This window comes from Nylanderia fulva, unplaced genomic scaffold, assembly GCF_048542155.1.
Source record: "Nylanderia fulva isolate GAGA-0341 unplaced genomic scaffold, ASM4854215v1 Scaffold2, whole genome shotgun sequence".
NCBI lineage: Eukaryota > Metazoa > Arthropoda > Insecta > Hymenoptera > Formicidae > Nylanderia > Nylanderia fulva.
Window position 1 is genome coordinate 523,198 of NW_028190263.1, and position 27,151 is coordinate 550,348.

The window sequence follows — 27,151 nt, forward strand, 5'->3', positions numbered from 1 at the left end:
GTTGACATAACGGTGACAGTATATCTATTATGCAACATGCTCTCGCCGCAGGAGCTTACGGTATTCGAAGTCTTTATTTGGAAATGTTGCACCATCTGCAGATTTCGTCATTAGATTCTGTCACGCATAAATCGATGTATATCTCTCATCTCATTATTTTTATTTAATAATTTAATAAATCCGCAATAAGGAACTTTTTCGATCCGTCACATATCTATATCAATCTCTCTAATATAATATTGAATAAATCGATGCAAAATGACTTTATCGACGACTACAGATTCGCGCTCCTTAATGCGTTTGAGTGATATTCAATTAGAGGACCAAGGCGATAATATTATGATTTCGATATATGTATTAGCCCTTTCCTGCTCTCTCTCTAGAGGAGTAACGAAGCAAGGTGTACGAATGGGGAATTAGAATTAGATGCTGCTCGACGACTTGGTCGCTTACTCATCTATTGAATATTGAAACGCCATTATCATAAGCGATCAGACACATTCGATAATAACTCGCTCGAGCAAGATTGAGAGCTACATTGCTAACCTATAGACGAGATAAAATCGATTACGATCCTGGACATCAATAAACATGAGCATACTGATTATGCGACTCGACAAACTTTAACTTTTCCGCGTGACTAAATTCCCCTAATAAACCCTTCCATTACTTGCAGTACATTATTTATTCTCTTCTCCTACCATCATCTTTTCTATCGCCTCTTCGCCGATTAATTCTATTTTACGATACTCTATAAAACATTTGAGTCTTCAATTTATCAAGCATGACCGACCAGTTTATCATCTTCGGATGATCTGTCATAGCGATAAATCATTTTTTACGAAAAAAAAACTTGATCACAATTTTGACGTGTTTCCAAGGATACAAAATATCCGGTGGAGTGATCATACGATGCGACCTGTCCGAAGGTCATCATATTTCTAGCACGATACAGGCGTTCACCTGACACTCTAGCTTCCCCCAGGTTCCCTTTCAGGTTCATAAACCCTTCTCGTTCACTCTCCATCGTCCTCTTACTCTTTACCAGACCGGGAGGGAAAAAGACGGAGAGGGAGTCGTAGAATGAATCAGAGAGGGACGACGGAACTGTCAGTGCTGCATCGGTCCTCCTCGCATAAGGACTGCGGAGATCATCTGTGACTACCTCTCTCGCCGAGTCCTTTTTCTCGACACGACAGTGAGTTTACTCTCTTTTTCTCTCTCTTCGCTGCCGCGATCCCCTTCCAACCTCGTCGTGGCATTTTATCCATTTACTTGATCATGAATGCTGTTTCAAGTAGTCTTTCTGTCTTACTGTACAATTTTAATAATGTAACAAATATATATAGTGACTTGCGAAGTTAACGAATGGAATGATGAAATATATTTCCAAAAGTTTTTTCAATTGCTGAAATATATATGTATTTTTTCAGTAATATATTATTTGCATTTCTCTTTGATAATATAATTGGTATTTTATACGAATTATGAAACATTTTTTATGATATTGAAAGGTTCTACACAATTTTTTTATAAAAAAAATTTTACAATACGAAGTTTATTGAGTAACTATGTATACATAGTATATCTGACAATATAAATCTAAATTCGTAGAGTTTTGTTATATGTTATTTGGATAAAAAAATGCGAAAGGTTGAAAATTACTTAATGCAAAATCTAATTTCTTTACTTTAATGTTTATTTTAGAGAACTTCAAACTTATGAATGTTCTTTAATTGATTTGAAATCGATTCTTTTTTTATAAAAGAATATTGGGGCTTCTAGAAAACATCCGTATTTTCAGATGTAATTTTTTCAGACAAATTTTCAGTTAACCGCCTTTATATCACGAATCATTAACGTTTTTCGGAGAAACATAAATCAAATTTTACATGCCACTCCAATTCTCATTAATTTATCGTGCTGTTGAAAGTTGGTCATAACGTTCTCGCTTCCAACCCAAAATACATCCATCTTTTATGAAATATAATAACTATCCCCAGCGTGGTTAACGCCGTAACTAATGATGATGCCATTATCTTGTTCATCCTTTTCCTAAAATTGTGGTTGATGAGCTATGTGAAAGCATCATTAAATTGTTAATTTGAACAAATATTCATTATGCACACGATAAAATATTATGAAGCGTTATTTTAAGACATAATTTGTTTCTCAATAATTAAAAAAAAAAAATATATATATATATATATATATTTCTTTTTTAAATAGATTTCAATTAATATTATCTTTAATGCATCATATATCTACTACGTTCGTTAGAAGATATTTTCTCTGGCTATAAAAAGTCTGAGATAGATAATCGTTATAATCTCTGATCGAAAATAACGTTATATAAAACACACGGAAAGAAAGTCGTCTCTTCGTGTCTGAAAAAATCATGCAACTTATTGTCACACGCTTAAATTGCGCTCTAATTGCGCGAGTTAAAACGTGAATAAGCAATGCAAACAATTCTCAGGTGCCGCACGCGTTTTACCTCAATTTTCTACGTTAGACTCGTTATAATTGCTGGCAATTATTCGAAGAAAGAAAGAAATCGCATCTGCCATGTGTCTGGCCGAGTCGAGATGAGAGATATTGAATGTGAGAGCAGAGAATGGCCAGACGAACGTTCTTAAGATGCAACTATCTAATTGCACCGTTACGCACAGCCCGTTAAATCATCGTAAACATCGCTTTTCTCTCGTATCGTCCTTCATTCTCAAAGGCGCTATTAAAAGCCACTATGTAACAATAATTATAGAATAATTAACTCAAAGCGTTATATTGAATATTGTTTTGGACCGTGTAATGCCATTTACCGTTTAATCAATGCAGAATTGTAATTTAACTTAATTTAATTACTCGTAAGCTTAACTAAATAAATTTTATGGTAATAAGGATAACAACGGATTTTGAAATTCTATATAAACGTTATACTATATGTATTTTTTTTAGTATTGTATTAAATATTGTATTAAATCCAAGACAAAAACTCTTATTAGATCGTAATATATATGTGCTATTTGAATTTGCAAAAGAGTCAAAATTAATATTCGATAAAAATTCAGATAATTTATATTCTTCCAATTAAACTTATAAGAGAACCCTATCGTGCTTGTAAGGAATTCAATACGAATTGCATTACGCATCATGTTGGATTAATGTTTTGATGCATCACAAGCGCATTCAACTGCAAGAACGCTCATATCTTTTCTCCTCGTCTTCGAATGAAGCATATGCATGCCATGTGCGAATACAAATCTAATTGTGCACGCACACACGCGATTCAGACTTTCGTATTTGCACGCGCGAATAATAATTTTTATATCATTAGGCTGCTAATTTTTACTTTTTACGATAAAATTTGGTAGTTTCATATCTATATAATTATTTTAAAAAATAATGCGCCCTTTATGCTTTTTTTTTTTTTTACGACGTTTACTTGCACGATTTTATACGATGCATAACTAAGTTTCACATTATTTGCCCATGTCCATTATTTTACACGATTTATTGACATAGATATGTCGTTTCGCAAACTTTATCGTAAATGACCGCGCGCGCAGTTTAATTATAGAAATGGAGTCGTGTATCTGAAAAGAGAGAGAGAGAGAGAGAGAGAGAGAGAGAGAGAGAGAGAACGCAGTGACCATACACGTATGGGAATAGCTTATGGTAATCCTCACGAAGAGTACGTTTTTAGTAAAACTATAAATAATCCATGCAATAAGAGCATGTGAAAATTATACTTGGGCCACTGGACATTTTCGTTCGCTAGTGCATAATCATCAAATTCGGACAGATTTATTAAGTTCAACTGCATTTATTTTGCTAGTTGAGTCGTAACTTAAATGACTGATTTATTTTTTAATTACAAATACTATAAAACTATAAAAGATATTTGTAGTAAAGACAAATCAAATTTCAAACAAATAATCGATTTATGTTTCTTATTGTTAATTTATGACACTCTTGATTTATGCTAATTAATAGATTGTTAATTTAGTATACTGTATATCCTGATTATGTATCGTGTAATGCATTTATATTTCGCCTACTATAATAATTTATAATAATTTATAAATAATTTATAAATAATTGATTGATTTCCGATAAAACAATCTGAAATTATTTTTAGCATACGATAATACGAGATGTGCCTTTATGTTCGGAGAAAATTGCAAATAAGTTGTGAGCCACTATGTCTCTCCATTCTTAACCATAAAAGTCTCACGATTACGTCAGGGGTCGCGTGAGTCACGATGCTTGCTGGCCTAAAAACACTATTACAACGAATCATCTCATGTCAATATTTTCCTAAAGAGTCTCATCAAAGATATTGATTGCACGAATTATAATATATAAATCACGTTATTATTTTTATCAATTATTCTACTTATTTCTCTCTTATTCTATTTTATTATATCTAGTTTTGCTTATGTTTTATTATGTAATTAAATCTTTTTGTAACTTAACATTAAAATAAATAATAATTATACTTTTAGTATAAATATATATTGTTTGATTATTTTCCTAGTCACTTTTTTTAATATGTAACATTTTCTAAGAAAAAAAATATTTTAGAAAATATAAAAAATAAAAATCTTTTAAATAATCAATATATGTACATACATATTGCAAATTCATCAATTTTTTAAATATTATTCAAAATTATAATTTCTATAATTTTTTTAAAATAATTGATTTAATTAATAATTTAAAATATAGCTTTAAATAAATATTTCCTGTACATTTTTTCATATATTCCGATACTTATCATTTTTAGGATAAAGAATTTTCGAATAAATATTTTATTTAAATGAAACACATTTAAATAATTATTTTCAATAATATAAATTTAAAATATGTCCATTACTGGATGAGAAACATATGAAAACGATTAAACTCGATAACGTAATAATGTATCAAACGCGGTAATATCAAATGCGCCCACGCTACTGATCCACCCACGTTTAAACGCGCTTGACTTTATAGAGGGTAGATCGTTCGAAAGAGTAACAATAGCCGAGTTCACTCGCTGCTCGACCCGTACAATTCGAATTCGTTCCATTACAATTACATTTGCGAATCGCTCGTGAATTACACTTGGTAATGTGACAGGTGAAACAAAAAGTGAAAGCCAATACGCGCCATTGAACCTTTAATATCTGCCTGCTTTAAAATCGCATGTACCTATGAAAAAGAGTTTGGCATTCTTTTTGCACAACTTCAAAAAGATGTATAATATGGCTTACAAATTCATTTTTGTAACTTAAAAATTGTATTAAAAAATCAATATATTTTTCTGTTATTCAATATCTCTAATTAATACTCTTTATCATTGAAATATGCAATACGTCATTATCCAATATGTCAAATTGCTATAAATTAAAAATTCTCGAACAGAAAATAACTCATATTTGATTACTCAGTAGTTTTTATGATGTATTATAGAGGCACTCGCTTTGTAGCTATAATACAGCATACAAACTCTATTTTAAGTATAATTATTTGGAACTCGACGAACTACATCGTTTCCCGCGCACGCTGAACCGAGCTATTTTCATCTGCAATATTACTACTCTGCCAGTAGCGAATTACAGATACGCAACATTTGTCTAAGTGCGTTATACTTTATGATGCTAGTACGACTACCTTTATTGGAATGTTCCGAATACATTCTAAACTTACCGCAATATTTTAACAAAAAAAAATTTTCATAAGAAATATCCACAACTGATAACTTTTCATTTTCAAATAGTGTTGTACTTGTTGCAATATATATGTGTTCTTCTTCTATTTTCTTTATGTGAAATCTACATATTGTTTTCTAATCTAATGTTTTCAGATAAATTAAATTAGTATTGCCATATCGCATAAGATATATTATTAATAATACATAAAAAATTAATATTTATTTATCAAATTTGACATGTCAATATTGTTTTCTCAATAAAAGATAATATAAAGTTCTTTATTAAAATTTAAGTTAAAAAATTCGAATTGTTAAAAATTACACGTGAAATATGTAAAATATATAAAACTTTTATTATATTTTTCAGAACGAAAACATCTTCCATTGGACGAGTGATCGCAAAGTAATAGGCTGAAATATGGCAGCATCACAAGCATCGTCACGTCTTGAGATGCTACAGGTAAAATAATTTTTCTACCTTTATAAAATTTAAAAAAGATAAATTTCTATCTGCAAACAAATTCATAATTTTTATTTGGGAATAAAGGCATTATTTTAACGTTTAATATTTATCATAGAATTTTGTAAACGTTTCAGTGTATAATTAATAGAGTGAAATACAAGTATATAATTATATGTACCTACATATAAAGTACAAACCAAAATCGTTACTCTCTTTATAAATTGTTTAACTTAAACAAATTTTACTTATTGTTAGAGACATAATAAATTTTTGCCCACTATATTACATGCACTTTGAAGCTTATATAATTTCGTTCGCGCTTTATTTATACGCAGTTCGATATTAATCATGAAAATAGATAAAAATTGCGCGCAATCTATTTACATGAATTTACAAAGCTGTTACATAAAATAGAGACACATTCGTGATTAAGAATTATTTTCGTGAAAACGTAATATATTGTATATTGATTGTTTGCATGTTAGTTTCCATGGTTTTCTCTTTTTTCCTTTTTCTGTCCTCTCTCTTTTCTCTTTCTTTCTCTTGATTGTATTTCCGAAATAATACTTGATAAATCGCTTAAAGCAACTCTGACGTTCTTTTGGCCCACGTATCGTTTCTGTATTGTACGAATGCTTATATGGCATCTTGTTCAGACACGCGCAACGTGCGACCCACGTATCGATATATCCAAATCCGATCGACAAGCTGATATTTCGACAAAGTTACATCTCTTCCGCCTACTCTTACACAATATGTTTCCCGATGAATATAATTTCAAATGTAAAATCAACGTACGAAAATAATAAGAACGATTAATCTTGACACAATTTTGTTTCCGAATTTTTATGTTTCAATCATTTTTATATTTGGATACGTAAGGATCAATGACAATATCATAACTTATAACATTTTCTGTAAAGATAGACGAACAATTGTTTCGACATAAAAATGTACGTAATTCACGCATATACATATAATAAGCAAGATTAGATGGATATAATTCTTTTTGTTTTTACGCGTTTTATTTTTACTAAATTTACTTTGAAAATTACATTCACATGGAAAGTGCATTTATCCACAACTGACTTTAACTTCTCACACGACACACCTCTAGGGGCAATTTTCTTGGAAGAACGCAACTCCAAGTTATAGAGCGAGACAAGAATCGCGAGACTTGAAGAAGACAAAAAAGTGGACGCTTGGTTTGTCAACCATGACAAACTATTGAGACTCGTAACTATAATACTGTGACGTCATTTCCTTCGCATTGAGACACGGCAAACAGATTTCTTAGATATTATTTTTTCTCCGTGCACACACGAATCTTTATTTTAAATTGTTTACTATCGTTTATAAAATTAAATATCCCAATTCTGCAAATATTTTGTATGCGTTAACGGTACACTGAATTATACTGAATAATTTTCTTCTAATTATTTGTTACAAGGATTTACTTATATATGAATATGTTCATTTATCGTAAAAGAAAACAAATGTCATAGTAGATCATTTAGCTAATTCTACTTTGTTATCTTTATGCTTAATACAGCGAATTGCTTCGCACACACTTGTTTGAAATTAACAGATAAAAAGATCGAGATTTTATATCTCCAATATTATCAAATTTTATTGAGTTGCATATCTTCATTAAAATTATATTCTCGTATATGAAAATTGTAGATATACAATTTTACAATCAGATATACAATTTTATTGTATATTTTCGATATAATTGTATATATTTTCGATATTTTCGATCCTTTTGACATTTGTTTCAATATTAAAGACTTTCGGTCAAAAATTGTTAATTGTCGACTTTGAAATTAATTCATTCGCATGTTAAATCAGTTTATGATTTGTCAATCATAATTAATTCATGATTCGTCATTGCATATCTTAAGAGTTATTGTTGTTTTGAATTTTGTATAAGGTATTGCTGTGCGTGTGGGGGTAGAAAATGGATATATGTATTCTCAATAAAATCTGAGAAAATTAATGCAAATGAAACTAATGCGCACTACATTATACGCATAAGATTCGTATCGTTGCATCTCTTGGTATACTAACGCGCATAAAAAGAATCAAACGACCGAGCGAACGTCGCAGCTCGCTATGCCCACGCTTGACCTTCCAACATTGGAGGAAGGTGTGAATCGAAAAAAAAGATCTCGAACGAATGCATTACGTCATTATCGATCGGGGAATCCGATTCGATCATAATTATACACAATTATATTTATCGGCTTGCTAACAAATTTCATAGATATTTTAAGATTGACAGATACACTGAACAAATTTTAGGATCTTTTAACATTATTTTTAAAAAATATAAAAATCTGACAAACATAATTTGGAACTAAATAAAGCAATGATTAAAATCATTTTTTAGAAAGATATTCCATTCGACAAGATAATTATAGTGGAAAGCTAATTGTAGCGCTTGTGCTAATTATAAGTCATTTTTAGATGTGAGGAGATGATATACATCTACAAAATATTTTAGAACTACCGGATATCATTTACATTACAAATTCTTGATTTTCTTAGAAAAAAAATTACACAAAAGAGGAATATTTTCATTGGCAGGAGACATCCAGAGAATTTAAAAATAAAATTTTTTGATTGAAATCTATTTAAACACATTTTTCTGATATCCTACATGTTGGGCACGTATTTCACGCGAGCGTGCACATTCAACACGCACCGACACGAGAAAAAAAAGACGCGTGCAGCACGAAACGTGAAGCTCGTACGGATAAATCTAAAACGCGAATTCGGAGCAGCAAGGAGGACCGCGGGAACGGTAGCGGTTGGCTTATAAATAATTGATGAAGAGAGGTACGGTGCAGCTTCGCTTGCCGCCGATTTGTAATTGTAATTTTGCGAGGTGCATGCCCAGTTAAGCAAAGTAATTATGGGCAGATTTCGTTATCGGGACACGTGCACGATGTACGGAAGACAACGAGATGCGACTGCGTCCTCGCTATCTCCAAGTTATCATCATTTTTTTTTTTTTTTTTTTTCAATATTCAGTTTTACTTGTTAATTAACTTTCGTTACGATAAATAATGCATTTCAGAGCAGAAATTGAAATCAATATATAATATCGTTATAGACATTTTAATATTGTTAAATATTTCTTTTCATGATAATGAAATCGCCACGATGTCACGTAATGTACGATCTTTTTTTTTTCACAGAGAAAATATTTATCAAACTTATAGTTTGAATTCCATTTCCAAGAAATGCTTCATCGAAAGTATAAAATACACGCATAAAAAGTTTGCATAGTCGCACGTGAAAATTCAATTCGTCTTCGATAAAATGCAAAGTTCAAGATTCCTCGAGAGCATTGTCGGTCGTGCGAAATGATTGGTTTTCGGTCTGTCGAACGTAGTAATCGCAAGAAGTACCTGCGTCCAACATTTCCACGATTCTCCTTATCCCTTTTCTTATGGCAAACAATAAATTTTAAAATTTGTCTTAGCTTTATTTTTAAACGTAGTATTTGAAAGTAAGCGATTCGTGGGATCGATATTTCGAATAAATAGATAATTTCCAAATAATAATTACGTATTTTCTTACGCAAAGTCAAACGGATAAAAGACAAATGGATAACTTTGGATATTTTATTCTGCATTGTATTTAGAAAAGGAAATATATATTATGTTAAGCATATTAAAGAAATGAATATTGCAAAAAAATAAAAATAATGACACTTTACAATATGAGATTAGTATAGATAAAAGGAATCATGAAATCATCTATATTATCACATGATTTTTAAATGTTGACAATATGATAAAGAAAAAATGTTAATTCCTTTTCACATATAAAATAAAAAATAATATTCCAACATTTTATAAAATGTCTAACAATAAATATAAAATATTTATATTCAGTATTGATGGGAAAAATGTTTCACCATCTGTACCTTTAAAAAACTATATTTCTCGTTACAAGTTTTCCTATAGGTTGTATTGACAACTAATTTCCGCGGCAAAGCTTGTGGCATTTCCTGACAATAAAAATTAAATTTTACACGAAAAGCAAACAGGATTTAGTCTGAGAAATCAAAATAAATTACACAAGCGAAGTAATTTCTTTTTTTTAATTGCAGTAATATTTTTTATATGCAACTATTGTGAATTTGATAGGCACGAGCTACTTTTCGAGAAACATTACAAGATTTTTTCTTATTGTTAGGAAACCCATTCTTGACACAGTGCACGAAACATTACTATATAAAATAAAAGTATACATAATATATATAAATAATTTGATAATTAACTCTAAATAATGTCTCTTACATATAATTAATGAAGTATATGAAGCATTTTATATATAAATAAAATAAAATAAATAAAAATTAAAATTTTAAATTTTCCATTTCTTTTAAATTTTTTAATTTCCCATTTCTACTCGCAATGAACAACCACATCTGACCCCAAGGTGCAGCTACGATAAAGCTCATCTTATTGAGGCAAATTGACATTAACTCGTCGAAGCGGCCAATTTTCCGCGTTGGCGCACAAAGTCTATGAAAGCGACAAGGAAGTAATAAATCTTGATCTAAACCAACTGTCAAACATACGACTCGTTTATATCAATTCTTAAGATCACCGCCATTACTCTTTCCAACCTTGAACTTTGCACTTCGATGAAATTTCCAAGTAACATCGCGGTAGGTTTGTTTCAAACTCTTTGTGAGCGATATACTCTCGCGATTACTCTATAGGTATAACGACTATAATGTCGTAGAATTTATTTTTTAATGCTGTACTATGCAACGTATTTAAAGAAAAGAAAAATCTCATATTTCTTTTAAAATATATTAAAATATCTTTTTAATAAAAAAATATAACTTTAATAATATAATATAATTGTCTAAGCAGAAAGAGAGTTGTTCTTCAATTCAAATATTAAAATATTTTTAAATAAGATATATGTATTATAATTAGTATATATTTATTATTATATATCATCTTAGATATATCGCAAAAATAAATTTGTTTTTATTTTTAATAAGAATGTATGGAAAAACATTTAGTGAAGTAAAGAGAATAAAAATAATGTTTTTATCTTTATTATTAAAAGTCAATATCTCAATATTGTGTGATATGTAAATAAAATTATTTTCTAAAACTACTTTTTAAGTACAAAAATATCAAAATTTTATTATTTGAAAATATTTAAAATTGAATTAGAGAGAGCAGCTTTTTTACGAAAATTATTGAATTAGAGATTGATTTAGAGAAACTATTGAATTTTGGAGAAGTTTTTTTTTACAAAAATTATTATATTATTAAACTTATTTTTTTCGATATTATATTGAAACAATATATACCATTTTTGTTATACGTCTCACTCTGTACGTCAACGTATTTAATAATTCTATTCACCTATTCATTGCTTGAATTACATAGTGATCGCAAATATAGGAACAAAAAAATATGAAATTATTAAAAAGCGGATCAATATATGAGCAAATCACCGTTTGAAATAAGTCACGTGTTTATACATATATGTATATAGATTTCTTTTCGATCGCCTGTCAACCCACATTATAACTATCATCGTGGTTGTAAGGGTAGAACTGAGATGGACATGCGCGCTGCCATAGGATGTCAGTGCGCTGTAGTTTGTAACAACACAGTTGTGATGGTAACATTCACAGTGCCGCAGTACTATCGATGCTACAATGTGCGCGTTAACCGATTATTAAATCATTCGCCCCGGCTAATCGTATTTCGTAACTTTCGAAATTCATCATTTCGCGATTAACCACGCGATCGCCTGTGAAAACATTCAACTATACATCCACATACAAATTGTAGTAGTATGTGTACGCGTTTCTCGCACCATGTTGACATTGGACGCGTTTTGTCATGTTTCGTGTATGTGCAAATTTAATTGCATGAATATCAGACTGAAATTTAACGTAGAGAATGATGCATATAAACGTTTCAGTGACATTTTGTTTCAGAAAAAAAATGTTTTATTTACTCTAATATTAAATTAACACTCTAAAAAATCGTAACTATTTGTTATCGCACCTATATCAATTTAACAAAAACTGCTCTCGATATATTTGCTAACGAGATTGCGAACATATGTAAATTAAATTTAAATTTAGGCTAATATTATTTTACGGAAAATCGATCATTTCTAAACATTTATATTTTGTAATTATTTACGCAATTTTGCCGATTTAGATCGTTCTCGATATGCGTGCTAATTCGATTACAGACATTTATATAAAATTAACTTTGGAAATTATGAAACTGTTGGTGTGACGTTTGTTTCACAAAAAGAGATGTGTTATCTGCTCTAAAATATAAAACTTTTCAAATTTATATAATTGTTTTTAGCTCTCTTTAACGCAACTATATCGATTTAACAAAACTGTTCTAGCTGTATTTACTAATTGGCAAATTTAAATAAACAATAAAAATTGTATTGTTATAGTAATAAATCCCAAGTCATTATCTAAAGAATTAAATTTCGATAAATTACGCGCAGGTGTAACTAAATATGCACAATATTTACAAAATAATTAAATAAAAATGCATTAAGTGCAGCGAATACTGATATGAAAAATTTACTTATAAAGATAACATTGACAAGAGTATATCGTGGTAGTTAAATAAAATTAGTTAATTAAAATTTCGATAAGCAACTTTAATATGGCACTCTTTAATAATGCTAGATTTGCTTGTTAAACTTGTATTTTCTTTCGCAAGGTTTAAAAAAAAAGATTAAACTTGATATACAGCGTCACGACCTCTAACTATTGTTAATGTAGGTTTTTCTCGTGTGGCTATACATATAACTTTTTATTAAAGTTCTTTTGCGCATTCTTTTTTAAAAACTCCGTGTTAGATCTGCAGGAAAATATCACGAAACATTACATTTACTATATATTTCCTAATTTGTTTAACTTGTAAAGGACTCCATAAATAATAATGTCACATGAAAATATGAAAAGTGAACTCTACAAATCTATGAATTTTATACACAAAAACTGATTATCTGTGCAAGTGCTAAAAACATCAGAGATATCACTGATTCGTGATTGCATAAACCAGTCAAATCTTCAATGTAAGAAAATTTGTGCGAGGATTCCTTAGGACACAGACACCAGCCCAATGACTTCTAAGCGGAAAATTAATTGAGAAATCAATAACAAATATGCATATTCGACCGCAACAGCTGGGCGCTCGTGGAGTTTCCATGGACATGAAAACATCATGGGCAGCTCAAGAATATGACTCCTCGTTCAATAATTTAGAAACCATGGTATAAATTTTAGAAAGTTAATTAAATATGTTCATTTAAAATATTGATTTTAAGGTATTGAGGTCTTGAAAGACAAAAATAATTGTAATTTAACTAAAATTGCTTGTATTATAATTGCAAAATTTAATCAATTAAATAGGTCAAAGCTACGCTACGAATGCTTCGAAATATCATTCTATCTTTACTCTAATAAAATTAAAAATAGAACGATGTTTCAAAGCTTTCGTAGCGTGTAGCTTTGACTGCAGCCAAAGATTATTGATGGGTTGATATGAAATTATATGAGAACAGAAATATCATTTAATAAGCTGGCTTTAATGAAAAGACGGGAAAGAAACAATGAAAGTAAGTAATCGTCAAAGTGAACCAACGTTAGGCCTTTCGCAAGACACATTGCCCGCGTTTTATCGGCAATATTCTGAAGAGGAAAAGGAGAAACCGCAGGCGCGAGAATAAACGGGAATGTTGCTTCCTCTATATATGGTTAAGTATGTCAGAGTCGTCGACTTCTCGAATCTCGTGTCCGTGTGCCTACGCGATACCCGATCCCTCGGACCGTTTTTTCTTCCTTTTTAGAAATCGCTTGCGTGAGTTCCTAACGCACATCTCGAATTAACGCAATTTTAATGCGAAGAATTCGCGTGTTATTTATTAATCATTTATTTATTCCCAACTAAAACCAGCCAGCTCTTTATTTATTTTTCATTTTTCTTACTTCTTTATTTTTTATCTTTGGATGCATTCTTTTACGCTTAATTGGCAATCAGTTACTAATAGATGCGTAAGCAAATAGTGTAATATCATGTTCACCAGAACGCAATGGGGGTAGCTATCATGTTTGTATAATGCATATCGATTGCCGGGATCTTGCGAAATGTGTATCAAGGGTTTGCCAATGCAATGACTACGCATTTACGAGCATTTACTGGGTCAAGAAATAACGATAACCCTAATCAATAACACAATAATGCGTAGAATTTAAAGCTAATATCTTTAGCTTATATATTTATTTATTGAAAAAGTACTTTTACTATGTAATTCTGAAATAACTTGCAATAATATATAATTAATTGATAAAACTTCTAAAATTTAAAAAAGTTTCTTATAATATTTTCCTATTATTTTATAATCATGAATGTAATTAGCATTCCGCGTTAGCATTATTAATTACCTTCTCACTGAATCTCAGGTTTGCATTTCTAACCGATCTAATATGGAGACAAAGTGTCCAATATGGCAGATTCATTAGGTATGAATCAATTAGTGGTGCATCTGATTGCCAATGCAATCATCGAAGAGATATGCAATTAGGAGGACAGAATGATTATTAAACCGCGATTGATCTTTGTTCCATTTTTGTTCCCAAAATGACTATATATAATTTTAAACCTTACTTCGATTATCTATAGAACTAATAAAAATAAAACTTGATTGTAAAAAATAACAAAATTATTAAATCTTTAAAAAATAGTCCTTTATATTAATTTATCTTATTATTTATTTATCTTATATTTAAAAAAACCCAGCTAAAACTTGATGTAGAACACAAATAGCAGTGTATTAAATTCCGCCAATATTTTTCCGATAAAAATACAATCAGAATTTAATTTTCTTTGACACACCACTATAATCGAATAAATTGAATGATATAAATGCAACGTCGGAAAGTTGACACCGATACTCTTTAAGGAGCGCAGAGGGTTGAAATATCGCGAGCGACGCAGGGTTAAAAGACGAACGATCCGCTTTAGCATAACGAGTTTACTAACCCCCTCGCATGTAGGTTAGAGGTGAATCGATGAGACGGTTGCCGTGTAACCTGCGGCGTAGAGACTCGCAGGTATTCGCGATACCGTGCACTTACATGCGAGCCGACGTGCATAACCGCGCGACGTCGGTCCGCATTTCTGCCCGGCGGATATGCCGAAACTCAAAGTGAATTATCCGCAGGCCCGCTTCCAGCAGAAGCAACTCCAGGAGAAGGAGCAGAAGCTGCTGCAACTGTACGATCAGCAACAGCAGCGAGCCTATCAGGTGGTACAACGAGGTAGCGCGGGTTCCAACAGTTCTAATCACGGCGGTTCCTCTAGAACTACAACGACGACGACGACCTCGACCTCGCAAGGTGGTAAGGTAAGTTATTCCGCGGAACGAATCGAGAGTAACGTCGGGTATATATCATAATTTTGCACGTGTCAGCTCGAGTCGGGATTTTTATCGCGCGCTCATTTATTTGCGAATACCAAAGAAGTAAACAATGACTTTTCTTTATTATAACAAATAGACGAATATTATATTATATAAAGTTGCGATTTTTTTTTTATTGCATGTATTTCGAAATTTCGAGTGTTATAAGATTATAAACAATTACTTAATTGTACTCTTTATTATAAAAAATAGACAAGTCGCAATTTTTTATTGTATCCATTTTGAAATTTCGAATGTAATAATTGTTATAATTTCGCGCGTTATAAGGTGATAAACAATGACTTTAATTCTCTATTATAAAAAATATACAAAGCGATTTTGCGATTTTGTTTTATTGTACTCATTTCGAAATTTTGAATGCTATAATTGTGATAATTTGGCGCGTTATAAGGTGAGACAAATGTTCGATGAGAGACGGCAAACCACCGTCAAAGGAATCGACAGGAGTTACCCGTTGGAACCCCTCGAAAACAAATTACGGAAGCAAACGAATACGAACGGTTTGGTGACGCAAAGGAACGGCAATTCAATGGTGAATCGGCAATCCGTGAAACGCGTAACGCGCGCGGATGTCAACAGTAATGTTAATGGCGGCAAACCCGTCGTTTCGTATCACGAAGATATCATACGCGAATCATCCGTACGTCGTCACGATGATGAGGATGAATTCGGAGTGGAGAATCGCGTCACCACATTCGGTAATGGATATTACCGTCAAGAAACTGACTATAATGAGGTTGGTTGCGCGTAAGATATTAATGTGCTATTTGATTCTCAATTTTTGAGTTGCTCATTTGAAATTTATATGTCAAAAATTATTTAAAATACTGAAAAATATTGCCTTGAAACGTGTAATTTAGTCGTTATTTTATCACGCATATTTTGCAAATATATATTTAGTAACTTATTCTATTATTTATTAACGCGCAGCAAGAAGAAGCATTAGATCAGGAAACGTTGGAGAGAAATCGCATGATGGCAAAGATCCATTTAATGGGATTCGATGAGAGTCTAAAACATCACGTGAGGAACGATTTGGAAAACGAGGAATTCCCGGAATACCTCACGGATGTACCCGATAAGCTTCCAAAGAGAAACGTCACGAAAAAATTAACTCAAGCGGAAGCGCGACTCGAGCGATTTAAGAATACGAACGCGAAGAGGAGCAACATGCCGAAACAATTAACTTCGAACGGCGTGATAAAAAAGCGATTGGAACAAACGATTCCAGCAAAATCGAACTCCAGGTAAATTTTTTTTAATATTATCGTTTGTAATTTGTAATTTAAATTATTGTATAGATAAAAGTAGCCTATAAAAAACAATACGTTACAAAGTGTAATAAATCCATTGAATTTTATATAGAGAATACTCTGTCGCGATTGAAAATTAAATTTATCATGTATATATGCATGCAAATCATTGTGAATTTTAATCATCGACAATCGCTAACAAAACTCGCCGCTGCTTGCCAGAATTAATTTTATACGCCACGTAGTTGCAATTGCTAGCCTCGACTATTACAGATATAATATATATATATGTATATAATAAATATATGCACTAACAATGTGCATCGTAAGAAATTCGCGAGGAAAAATATTAAAATATATATATATCTGAGGAAGAATAATACCACATCCTCTAATATATGTTTATCTAACCTCCACCTCATCGTAAACTAGAACGAATATTAAAAATAAACGGTGGATAACTAATTCACGCAGTGTCATGAATATTAAATGGATGAATATTCAGACGAAAATTAATTCTTCTGCTCCAGTTCGAAGTTACAGGTGTAAAATGATTTCACAAGCTTAATTATCTTTTCGTATCTCACGTATTCGTATTCATTTAACCGCCAATTTACACGAAACAGATTTAACATTTCGGGTTGCGAGAAAAAATAACTAGCGGGACGTCTATCACAAAAGCAGCTAGCGCTAATCAGCTTGGGCGCTGAACCGAAATAAGGTCGACCGCTGTAAGAAAAAGCACGCATTTTTTAGTGTGATCTTCCTTCAGAAATCGTTCTACATTTGCTTTCTCGACTATGCGTTCTCAGACGGAGTGAGATCGTCGGAACTTCCCCGACCGACACAAGGAGCGGAAGTAGTCGGATTTCAGATCGCAGTCAAAGGCTTCTTGAAAATGTGAAAAATTTTCTGCCAGCTGAAACTCGCGTAGTCGATAAAATAAGTAAGAGAAGAGAAAAATTGGATACCGAAACGTTTAACCGACGCGACAGTCCGCAAAGCTTTTTCCAAAAACCTATAAAAGCAGAAAACAGTTTGAAGATTTATCCCAGAAAAGCTTTAAATGGCTTTAAATCGCTAACGGCTGACGGAAAAATATTTACAAGACGTAGCACAAGACCGCAATTCTTTTGTAGAGAATCTAAACAATCCGCCACAACTATGAGCATTGATCGAAAATCTGATTCGTCAGCATCACCATTATTTTATCAAGAAATAAATAAACAAAGAAAAAGTCCACAATTTTTCTTCAGTGGATCTGAACAATCTCGTACAAGAAGTGAATCTAAATCACCGATTTCATTAAACACGAGTCCACGATATCTTTATCGTGAATCTAAACGACCTGAAACAGCTTTGAGTTCTGATCGTGAAACCATAGATCGAGAAATATTAAAAGAGCGCAATACGATTGATTTCGATAAAAAAATTCGAACAAATCTCGATCGAAAAACTTCGTTTAAATCGCCATCATTTGAAAGGGAAATATTAAAAAAGCGAAACACCAGTCCACAATTCTTTTGTAGAGAATCCGAACGATCTGGAACAACAATGAGCATTGGACGAAGATCTGATTCGTCTCCAGAATCACCGTTGTTTTATCAAGAAATCAAACGAAATAAAAGTCCGTATTTTTTTCTCAGCGAATCTGAGCAATCTCATACAACAAATAAATCTAAATCACCAATATGGAACAGAGAAATTGTTTCAAGACAAAGTACGAGTCCACAATATCTGCGTCGTGAATTTAAACGCTCCGAAACATCTATGAGTACTGATCGAGAAACTATAAGATCTAAATCGCCAGAATGGAATAAGGAAATATTAACAAAACGAGATACGACCGATTTTGATAAAAAATTTCGAATTTTAGATAAAAATCTCGATGGAAAAATATCTTCTAAATCGCCATTCTATGAAAAAAAAATATTTAAAAAACAAAGTACCAGTCCGCGATTCTTTTGCAAAGAATCCGAACGATCTGGCACAACTATGAGCATTGATAGCCTTGCTGATTATTCTCGATCGCCATCACATGATCGAGGAATAATAACAAAGCGAAGTGCAAGTCCGCAATTTTTCTGCAAAGAATCTGAAAAATCTGCTACAACAATGTTAATTAAACCAAGATCGAGCTCGACGGATTCCACTAAAAATATATTAAAACAGCGTAATTATACTCCAGATATTTCTTATAAACAATCCATAAAACCTTTACTATCAATTGATAAAATTAATTCTTTACAAGATAGACGGAGTCCTTCGATTATCAAACACGAAATAAAGAAAACAGATTCTCGCAGGTCATCGAAAATTTCGGAAATCTCTGCAACATCGACCAGTTCGATCGCAAGTCTGAAATATGGCATGGAATTTGACAATATTTTCCAATCAGCAGGACTCGTTCGTAAATTTATGAAATCTCAAAATGGAAAACAACGAAGCAAAGTTTGCCAATCGCCTTTTAAACGAAATATTAAAAATATAAATGCTTCGATTGCGAAAAATGATCAATCGAGGAATCGATATAAAATATCTTCGTCACCTTTCCAGAAAGCAAGTTCGCCTCTCTTTCGATCTTTCGAAAGTAGAAGGAGGGCTACACCGGAATCGCCTCGCAAAAGTATCACTCCAATAGAAGTCGATACGGAGGTTCAAGAAATCATTATGACTGATCATCGTCTTGAACGCGACAATAAGTTACGAAAGGCGGAGACTCCAATATCGAGGCGACAAATTGATGGAACGTATACAAAATCATTGAACGATAAAAGAAAATTCAAATCCTCGGTTACTTATCCCGTTCGCAAAGTGCACAAGCAGAAAGCATCTATTTTAAAATCAAATGTCTTCAAATCGAAGGAAGATTCTTTCAAAAGAAGCAAAGGGTCCAAAGATTATCGAACGTATCGAGATAGCAAGGAAAGCGCAATCAGTCTGAATAAGCTCGGTTGTAATCCTGTAAGCGAAACTTCTCAACGTGTCATAACTCGTGCCAAGGAAGATGAAAATCGAGTATGTAAAGTTAATACATTTCAAACACATAAATGCGTAAAAAATCAAGCTGAACTTTCTACATTTCGATCCAGGAAACACGAAGATCGACAGTATACGATTCCTCGATCTCCAAAACAGACACGAGATCGATCTACGGAAAGTCGCATTTCGAAAGCAATGTCTCCTGATTCTTTTAGGAAAAGAAAATATTCCGATGATGTAGTTTCGCGTTTACGCGACCCTGAGGAAAGAAGTGGAGAAACGCGAACAGAATTCGATCGACTGCAAAGCTTATCCACTCGAATAGTGCAAGATACTTTAAAGGAAAAAAATCTATCCGTGTCTGATGAATATAATCAAAAAAGAACAGAAAACAAGACTGAAAATGCAGTAGATGGGATCGACGTAAAATATCAAACGATAGTTGAAACGGCTCTGAATAAGAAGATTAAGGATTATCGCAAAATTACACGCCCAAACTCCACTGATCAAACAGATAAAGATATCACCATTCGAGGAACGCGGATGTCGACGACATTGAATATTTCAAAGAAAAAAAAAGATGGTGATAGACGACACGATGCAAAGTCTAACATTTCACCGCGAGTCTCGCCTTTAAGAGAAACTGCAAAAAGTTTTCGGAGTGCTGACACCTCAAAAATTTTGCCATCTCAGAGAGTCGCATCCAAAATGAATCGAAATTTAACGTCCAAATTTTCCACAAACACCATCAAAGACAGAAATGCGCCAATTGCGAAAAAATCGGCGAACTTATTTAATAAAACAAATGTAAAACATAAGATTGAGGAGTCGGAAGACACTGCGGGGAAATTTTCAAAAATACAAACGCGACAAGAGAATAAATCCGAAAAAGATTTCGAAAGAATGAGCTCTGTAGAGTCGGCATTAAAAAGATTTGATTCCATCGGCGCAGAATTTGAACATTCAGGCCCGACGAGTTTCCGCGTATCTCCCGAGATTTCTCTACAGATGATGGATGTGCAAACAAAAAGTTCTGTTAAGCAGACAGTCACTTCAGGAGGATCAACGTTAACTACTTCTGAAATAACAAATAATACAGTTTCAAAATCGACTCCAAAATCTTCGGTCAACAAAAATCTGAAAGTTAAAAATTTTCCACGTAAAAGCGATTTAAAAATTCTTGGCAAGGAAATTTGTTCCTCCAAAAAAAGAATTGGAAACTCGATCCAAAACAAGCAGAGATCGACGCAAACTCGATCTCCAACGTGTAAACGGCGGTTATTCGAATCTGATTCAGAAAAAGAGACTCAAAAATCGAATTATGCAAAAGCGCGTAAGAAAGAAAATTATTCTTCCGTAAGTTTTAGATTTGATAAGGACAAATCGGTTTCAAAGGTAAGATCTTCCGAGAATCTCAATTGTAAGGACACAAAAGAATGGAAAAGATTGCAAGAAACGCCAATGTCTTCCGTGAAAGCATTACGATCTATCGAGGATATTCGCAAATCAATCGATAGCGAACCAAATAAACTAATCACTGCAAAAGAGTCGAGCTCAGCAATTGCAAATCGGCATTCGGTTTCGCGACAGCATGTCGACGCGAGAAGATCGATCTCTGCGACCGATGCAGCGAAAAACGTATTTCTCAGAGGCGATCCGGCGAGATTGACTAAAGCTAAATCCTGTGTATCCAGGATCACGAAAAGCCCGAGTCCCGATTCAGCTACGAGAAAGCATCACGAAACGAACACGCGAGCGACAAGAGAAAGCGCACCTTCATCTCCTTCCAAAAGTCCCGATATTGCTTCGAAAGTAAGTATAATTGAAAAATTGGATATTTTTAAAGCAGAATTGCTTTCTGTAATAATACAAATATTTTTGAAAATTTTTTATTTTATATTTTTATTGTATATATATGTAGAGGGACTATTTTTTCCTATCTCTTTATCGCAGCAAAAAGCTGATTATCCGACAGGATAATCTAATTTTATTAGATTGTTATATTGTTATACAGATATATAAATAAATATATAATCTCTCTCTCTCTCTCTATATATATATATATATTTATATTTATCTTATCTATATATAGATATGTAGATAAACATATAGATAAATATATTATTAAAATACATTTAAAAAATAAAAATATTGAAATCTCATGAAATATTAAATTCAATGTAATTTATAAATCTTTTCACAAATAACATCATAAATGATTTCGCCAGTATGCCTCTACGATAGAGTCGAAAAATCAAGAAGCAAAACTTTCGAGAAAATCAACGATCGCGAAAGGTGCAGATTCGATCGGAAGTAAAACTACTACAATCGGAGTTGGTGACACAACAGATGGTGTCGCTCTCCAAAACGGTTCGCTACACGAATCTACGACAAAGAAGCCCGATGCTTTTATAGTCGACTTTGATAATCAATCCACAGAAGGTGACGCAGGGTCGACGAAAAAGTCGTCAACGAAGAAGTCTTATAACAATGTAAGACCGATTTTAATTTTATTAAAAATAGTTTAATATGATCACATCATTATTTCAAGTTCTTTTTTATTGAATGGAAAAGAATGAATAATATAAAGATCTTTTTGTGATATTATTTAAAATTAATCGCTAAGAGTGCAATATTATATATAACATGGATTACTTATAAATCAAATTAAAAATTCAATCTCTTGGAAAATAATACTAAATTTATCTATCCTCTAAAATAATTACTTTTTAAAGTCATTCATTTCTTAATTATCAACATTACATATTTACAAGTACAAACTAAAGTTTTATTAAAGTCCACTTTTGTGTAAAATTAATAGAAAAATTATTTTGCTGCCTATGCTAGTATTATATTAAAGTTCAATTTGTCAAAAGAATTTTATATATTTTATCGTATTAAAATATCTTACTCGACATTTAGAGAAAAAATAAATATCGAAACATTTAGAAAATATGTAATATAACAAGGACATCTAATAATAGTTTTAGAACACTTTTGATTTACTGAATACTTGATATTCGAAATCGTGAAATAGCCACGATAATAACTGCAATATATAATAACCACGATAGCCGTGATATAACCACGTTCTTTCATCATAAAATTTATTTTAAAACATTTGTTTTGTAGTTCGACGCAATAAAATCGTTTAATTGTAGATACTTTAAATATTAAATATAAGCACAAATAGTGCTATAGATATAGATGGTACTATAATTAATTACTTTTGCAGTTATATAAAGATAATTTAAATTGGCTAAGAAAGTATGTAAATAAGAATTTTGTTTTAAGAAAAAATTAATTCTTTTTTTGTGTGATATTGCGAGAAAATTAAAAATAATTATACTTTATTAATAGTTAGAAATTTAATTATCTTAAAATATTTTATATAATATGAAATAAGAATATTAAATGTTTTTCTATAATCCCTCGTTAATAGTTTTGCTATATTTTTGTATTTCTCAGTTTTTAATGAAGAATAAAATATAAAATTACTAAAGTTAAAGATTCATAAGTATCTGTGACAATAATATTATTACACAATTTGTTAGTCAATTTATTGCTAAAGATTGAATGGATTAAATGCCGCAATTTTATTACTAACGTGCAGTTCGTTTCGACATTATTGTCGTTTCGAAGTCGAAATAAATCCGTATTTATTCGATCAAATCGTGACGGGTCGGCGATGAAAAAAGACAGTGCAAGAGTAATGCTCTCTGAAACGTAGCGTCAAAATAAAATGTCGCCTCTCGTGACGCCAACCCGACCAGGCAGTTAATCGTGCATGGATTTTCCGCCCCATTTCCAAATTGAAAGTCGTATTGTGCATGTACAAAAAATCAATCAGCAGTGAATGCCAGCCAGGTATTTGACGTAAAACTGAATTATATTGCTACAGTCTTTTCACGGCCGTGTAATTTATTTCGCAAACAATTGCAATCAGAATCAATTTGGAAATATAATCTGTCAAAATAAAAATTGAAAAAATCCCAATGTTAGTTACAGCATTACTTCGAAAGAGAATTGATGAAGACAGCTTATAAATTACGTTATACAAAGTACAATTATACCTGATAACCTTAGTAATCCAAATTTTTATTTCATCGTCAAAAAATTTTTAGAAATTTATGAATAAAAAATGCATTTAAGTGCAAACATAATTTATAGAAATATAATTGTATGCATTTATCTGTGTATTTAATTTATATTCGTAATTTATTTCTTTATCTAGAAGCAACAAACAGTTTCCAGCACAGATCGACCAAGCTCGTCGGTGTCATCAAATTCCAGTGCTAGCTTAACTCATGGTCAAGTTTCTAGCTCGAAAAGTAAAATGACAACAAGAGCTAAGGCACCCACTTCCGGTGGACCGCAAGCCAGAGGATCAGCAAGATCTAACGGAAATTCCGCGTAAGTCTTCAAAATATATATATATATATATATAATAAAAGAAAGCTAAAGAATATCTCCGCAGATTAATTTATTGTACGTGCATAAATTTCATAATAAATTACTATATGCGCGAGCGCATGCATAAATCAAGATGTTAGAAAAAAAATTTTAATTCTCGTTCAGAATTTTATACATATTTTCTAATAAAAATATATTTATATATGTATGCATCATTACAGTGATAATTTGGTAGCTTGTAAAACATGTGGACGTACTTTCGCTGATGATCGAATCGGCTACCATGAAAAAATCTGTGTGAAAGTAGCGAATATGAAGAGGAAGAAGTTTGATGCAATGACATCCCGAATCAAAGGAACTGAACTCGAACCTTTTGCCAAGAAAGGAATTAAGAAACAAGAGGTAAGTTTTTTATTCATAGATTTTCATTTCATATCTTACCATTTTTTTCAATTCCTAATTTTATTGACATTTTGAATCATTTGATAATCGATATAAGCAAAGAGAACGATGTATCGATTCTTTAAAATTTTAAACTATAGTGATCAATGCGTCGCATTAATCTTTTATCTCAGTCAATAAATATCATCAAAAATTAATAAGAGTTTATAAATAAAATTTTATTGAATTCGATAAAAAATATTTCTAAATATTGACGCATAAAATAAGCGTTAGACAAATCGTCATAATTGACGCTTTGCGTCAAAGGTATATCAAAGGCTGGAGGTATCAAAAACGAAAAAAAAAAAACAATGATCATGTACTCACGTTGTTCCAGACGAAGAAACCACAGGTGAAATCCGATTGGCGGCGCAAACACGAGGATTTCATCAACACGATTCGTTCCGCTAAGCAATTTCAAGCACATGTGGCAGCAGGTGGAAACTCAAGCGACTTTCCACCACCTCCACCCAGCGATACCAGCGATTACATCCAATGTCCGCACTGCAACAGAAAGTTTAATCAGGCTGCAGCAGAACGACACATTCCCAAATGCGAAACTATGCTTCATAATAAACCAGCGCACTTACGAGCGTCAAAACCGAGACGCTAGCAAGATTACAATGATCTTCCCAGCCTAAATCCTACGCGAATCAATTTTGTGCTTTCTAATAAATTAATCATAGTCACTGTCTAGGTACACTATTTCTCCCCTCTTCGTGGATTTACACACTGAAAAAAAAATTTGTTAACTAAACCTTTCAACTAAATTACTATTTTGTTAATTGAACATATATTAGTATTTAAATCAAATATACGTTTTGTTAGATTTAATAGGTTACATTTAATTTAAATATTTTTATATGTTCAATTAATAAAATAATATTTAGTTGAAAGGTTTAGTCAAGTTAACATTTTTTTTTCAGTGCACGCATATATTTTCTTGCGTCAGAACGCGATTTATTCGATTTAGAAATTTTCGTTCAATACAGGTCGATACTCAAATGTGATTTAAAAGATGGTTCAATTGACTGTTGAAATTGGAGAGTATTTCCAAATTGTCTTAAATATATCATCATTTGTAATACATAAAAATTATATATTTATAAGTTTTTTATAATGCGTATAATTATCTATTTTTATTTAAAGATATAAATATAAGATCACAATTTGGAAGTAAGTTCTTCAATTAAAGCGTTTGCATTTTGCTACAGTGATATAAATTTTATAAATTAAATACTTGTATAAAATGGCAAAAATTAAATTATTAATAATAAAAGTTATCTATATGGATTAGGCAGTATGTCTAATTGCAAAATTTTAGAGTCTAAAATTTTAGTGTTACTGATAACAATTAATTTCAATAGTTGTAAAGTCAATAAAAATGCCTCTCTGCTAATTAATATTGCTTTTTATTTGTAAAGTTATCATCCAATTGCGCAGTTTTGAATAACTGTTAATAAATTTTTTATCAACATTTTATTATATGGCGTTAAAAGTTTTCTACTTACATTGACATAGACTACTAGAATTACATGCATTTTTTAATCGCAAAAAATATATATCGTATAGATATAAAACAGATGTAAAAGTACGCTAATATGTATACATGAAATAAATATGTTATATGGCACAAATGGAATAATTAAATTGATTTTATTTTACAAATAAAACACATAAATTTGTAAACAATAAACACGGTGTAATTAGGCATGTTATAATGTTGTAATTTTTTTTATTTAGCATAAATTTTTTATGCTATATTGTGATCTTTGAAATATCGTCTAATTTTATGTATATATAAGTTTATTCGATTGTATATTGCAGAAACATATTGAGAAATCATACATAAACCAATGTAATGTGTTATTTAAGCTTTCATGTTTCATAACTCCTGCTAAATATAAAAAATCATAATACTTATTTTTTTAAATAAAGATAAAATAAAGATAAAATGAAAATCTTTTTTAACGTAATAATATTTTATATTTATTTTATATATTGTATTTATTTTTTTATAATTGTATATATATGTATATATCTATTATTATATTTTAAACATTTTTCTTTTTTTACAGAAAATACAATAAGTGTAAACAAATATTATTAAATTTAATTTTTCCAATGAATAATATCTCTCTCTCATTATACTTTTAATAAATAAGTCAATATAAAAGTTATTACATATTAAACTTTTCTTATATTAGTAAATCACATTTCTTATTTTATCGTAAGACACAGACACAAGTTTCTTATCAGCATACAAAAATGTACTTCTGCATTATCTTATTATTTTTTTTGTTTTTTATTTGAAAGCGATAGGACGAAAAGTACTTATTTATCTTCCACTATGAATTACAAGTGTAATATTACGCAAAGTATAAAATTGAC

The 27,151-nt window shown here is 31.3% G+C and overlaps 1 protein-coding gene across 2 annotated transcripts; it reads left to right on the forward strand.

Annotated features, from left to right (window-relative positions):
* Nucleotides 1–1,093: 1,093 nt before the first annotated feature.
* LOC114945222 (uncharacterized) lies at nt 1,094–26,397 on the forward strand. Of its 2 annotated transcripts, none has more exons than XM_029321336.2 (10): nt 1,094–1,198; nt 6,066–6,158; nt 15,414–15,596; nt 16,063–16,407; nt 16,602–16,918; nt 17,737–21,718; nt 22,135–22,398; nt 24,141–24,319; nt 24,541–24,721; nt 25,098–26,397. In XM_029321336.2, the coding sequence occupies exons 2-10, from the start codon at nt 6,117–6,119 to the stop codon at nt 25,371–25,373; spliced, it is 5,769 nt and encodes a 1,922-aa protein (XP_029177169.2). In that variant the 5' UTR covers nt 1,094–1,198; nt 6,066–6,116; the 3' UTR covers nt 25,374–26,397. The 2 variants fall into 2 exon arrangements, with proteins under 2 accessions (XP_029177169.2, XP_029177171.2); XM_029321338.2 differs by lacking the exon at nt 1,094–1,198 and adding an exon at nt 3,599–3,678.
* Nucleotides 26,398–27,151: the final 754 nt, after the last annotated feature.

Excerpts from the sequence above, each read along its gene's own strand:
- LOC114945222 (XM_029321336.2), top strand. The coding sequence starts at position 6,117 with ATGGCAGCATCACAAGCATCGTCACGTCTTGAGATGCTACAG. Across the intron at positions 6,159-15,413 it reads CACGTCTTGAGATGCTACAG|GCCCGCTTCCAGCAGAAGCA; the intron begins GTAAAATAATTT and ends AATTATCCGCAG. Across the intron at positions 22,399-24,140 it reads CGAAGAAGTCTTATAACAAT|AAGCAACAAACAGTTTCCAG; the intron begins GTAAGACCGATT and ends TTCTTTATCTAG.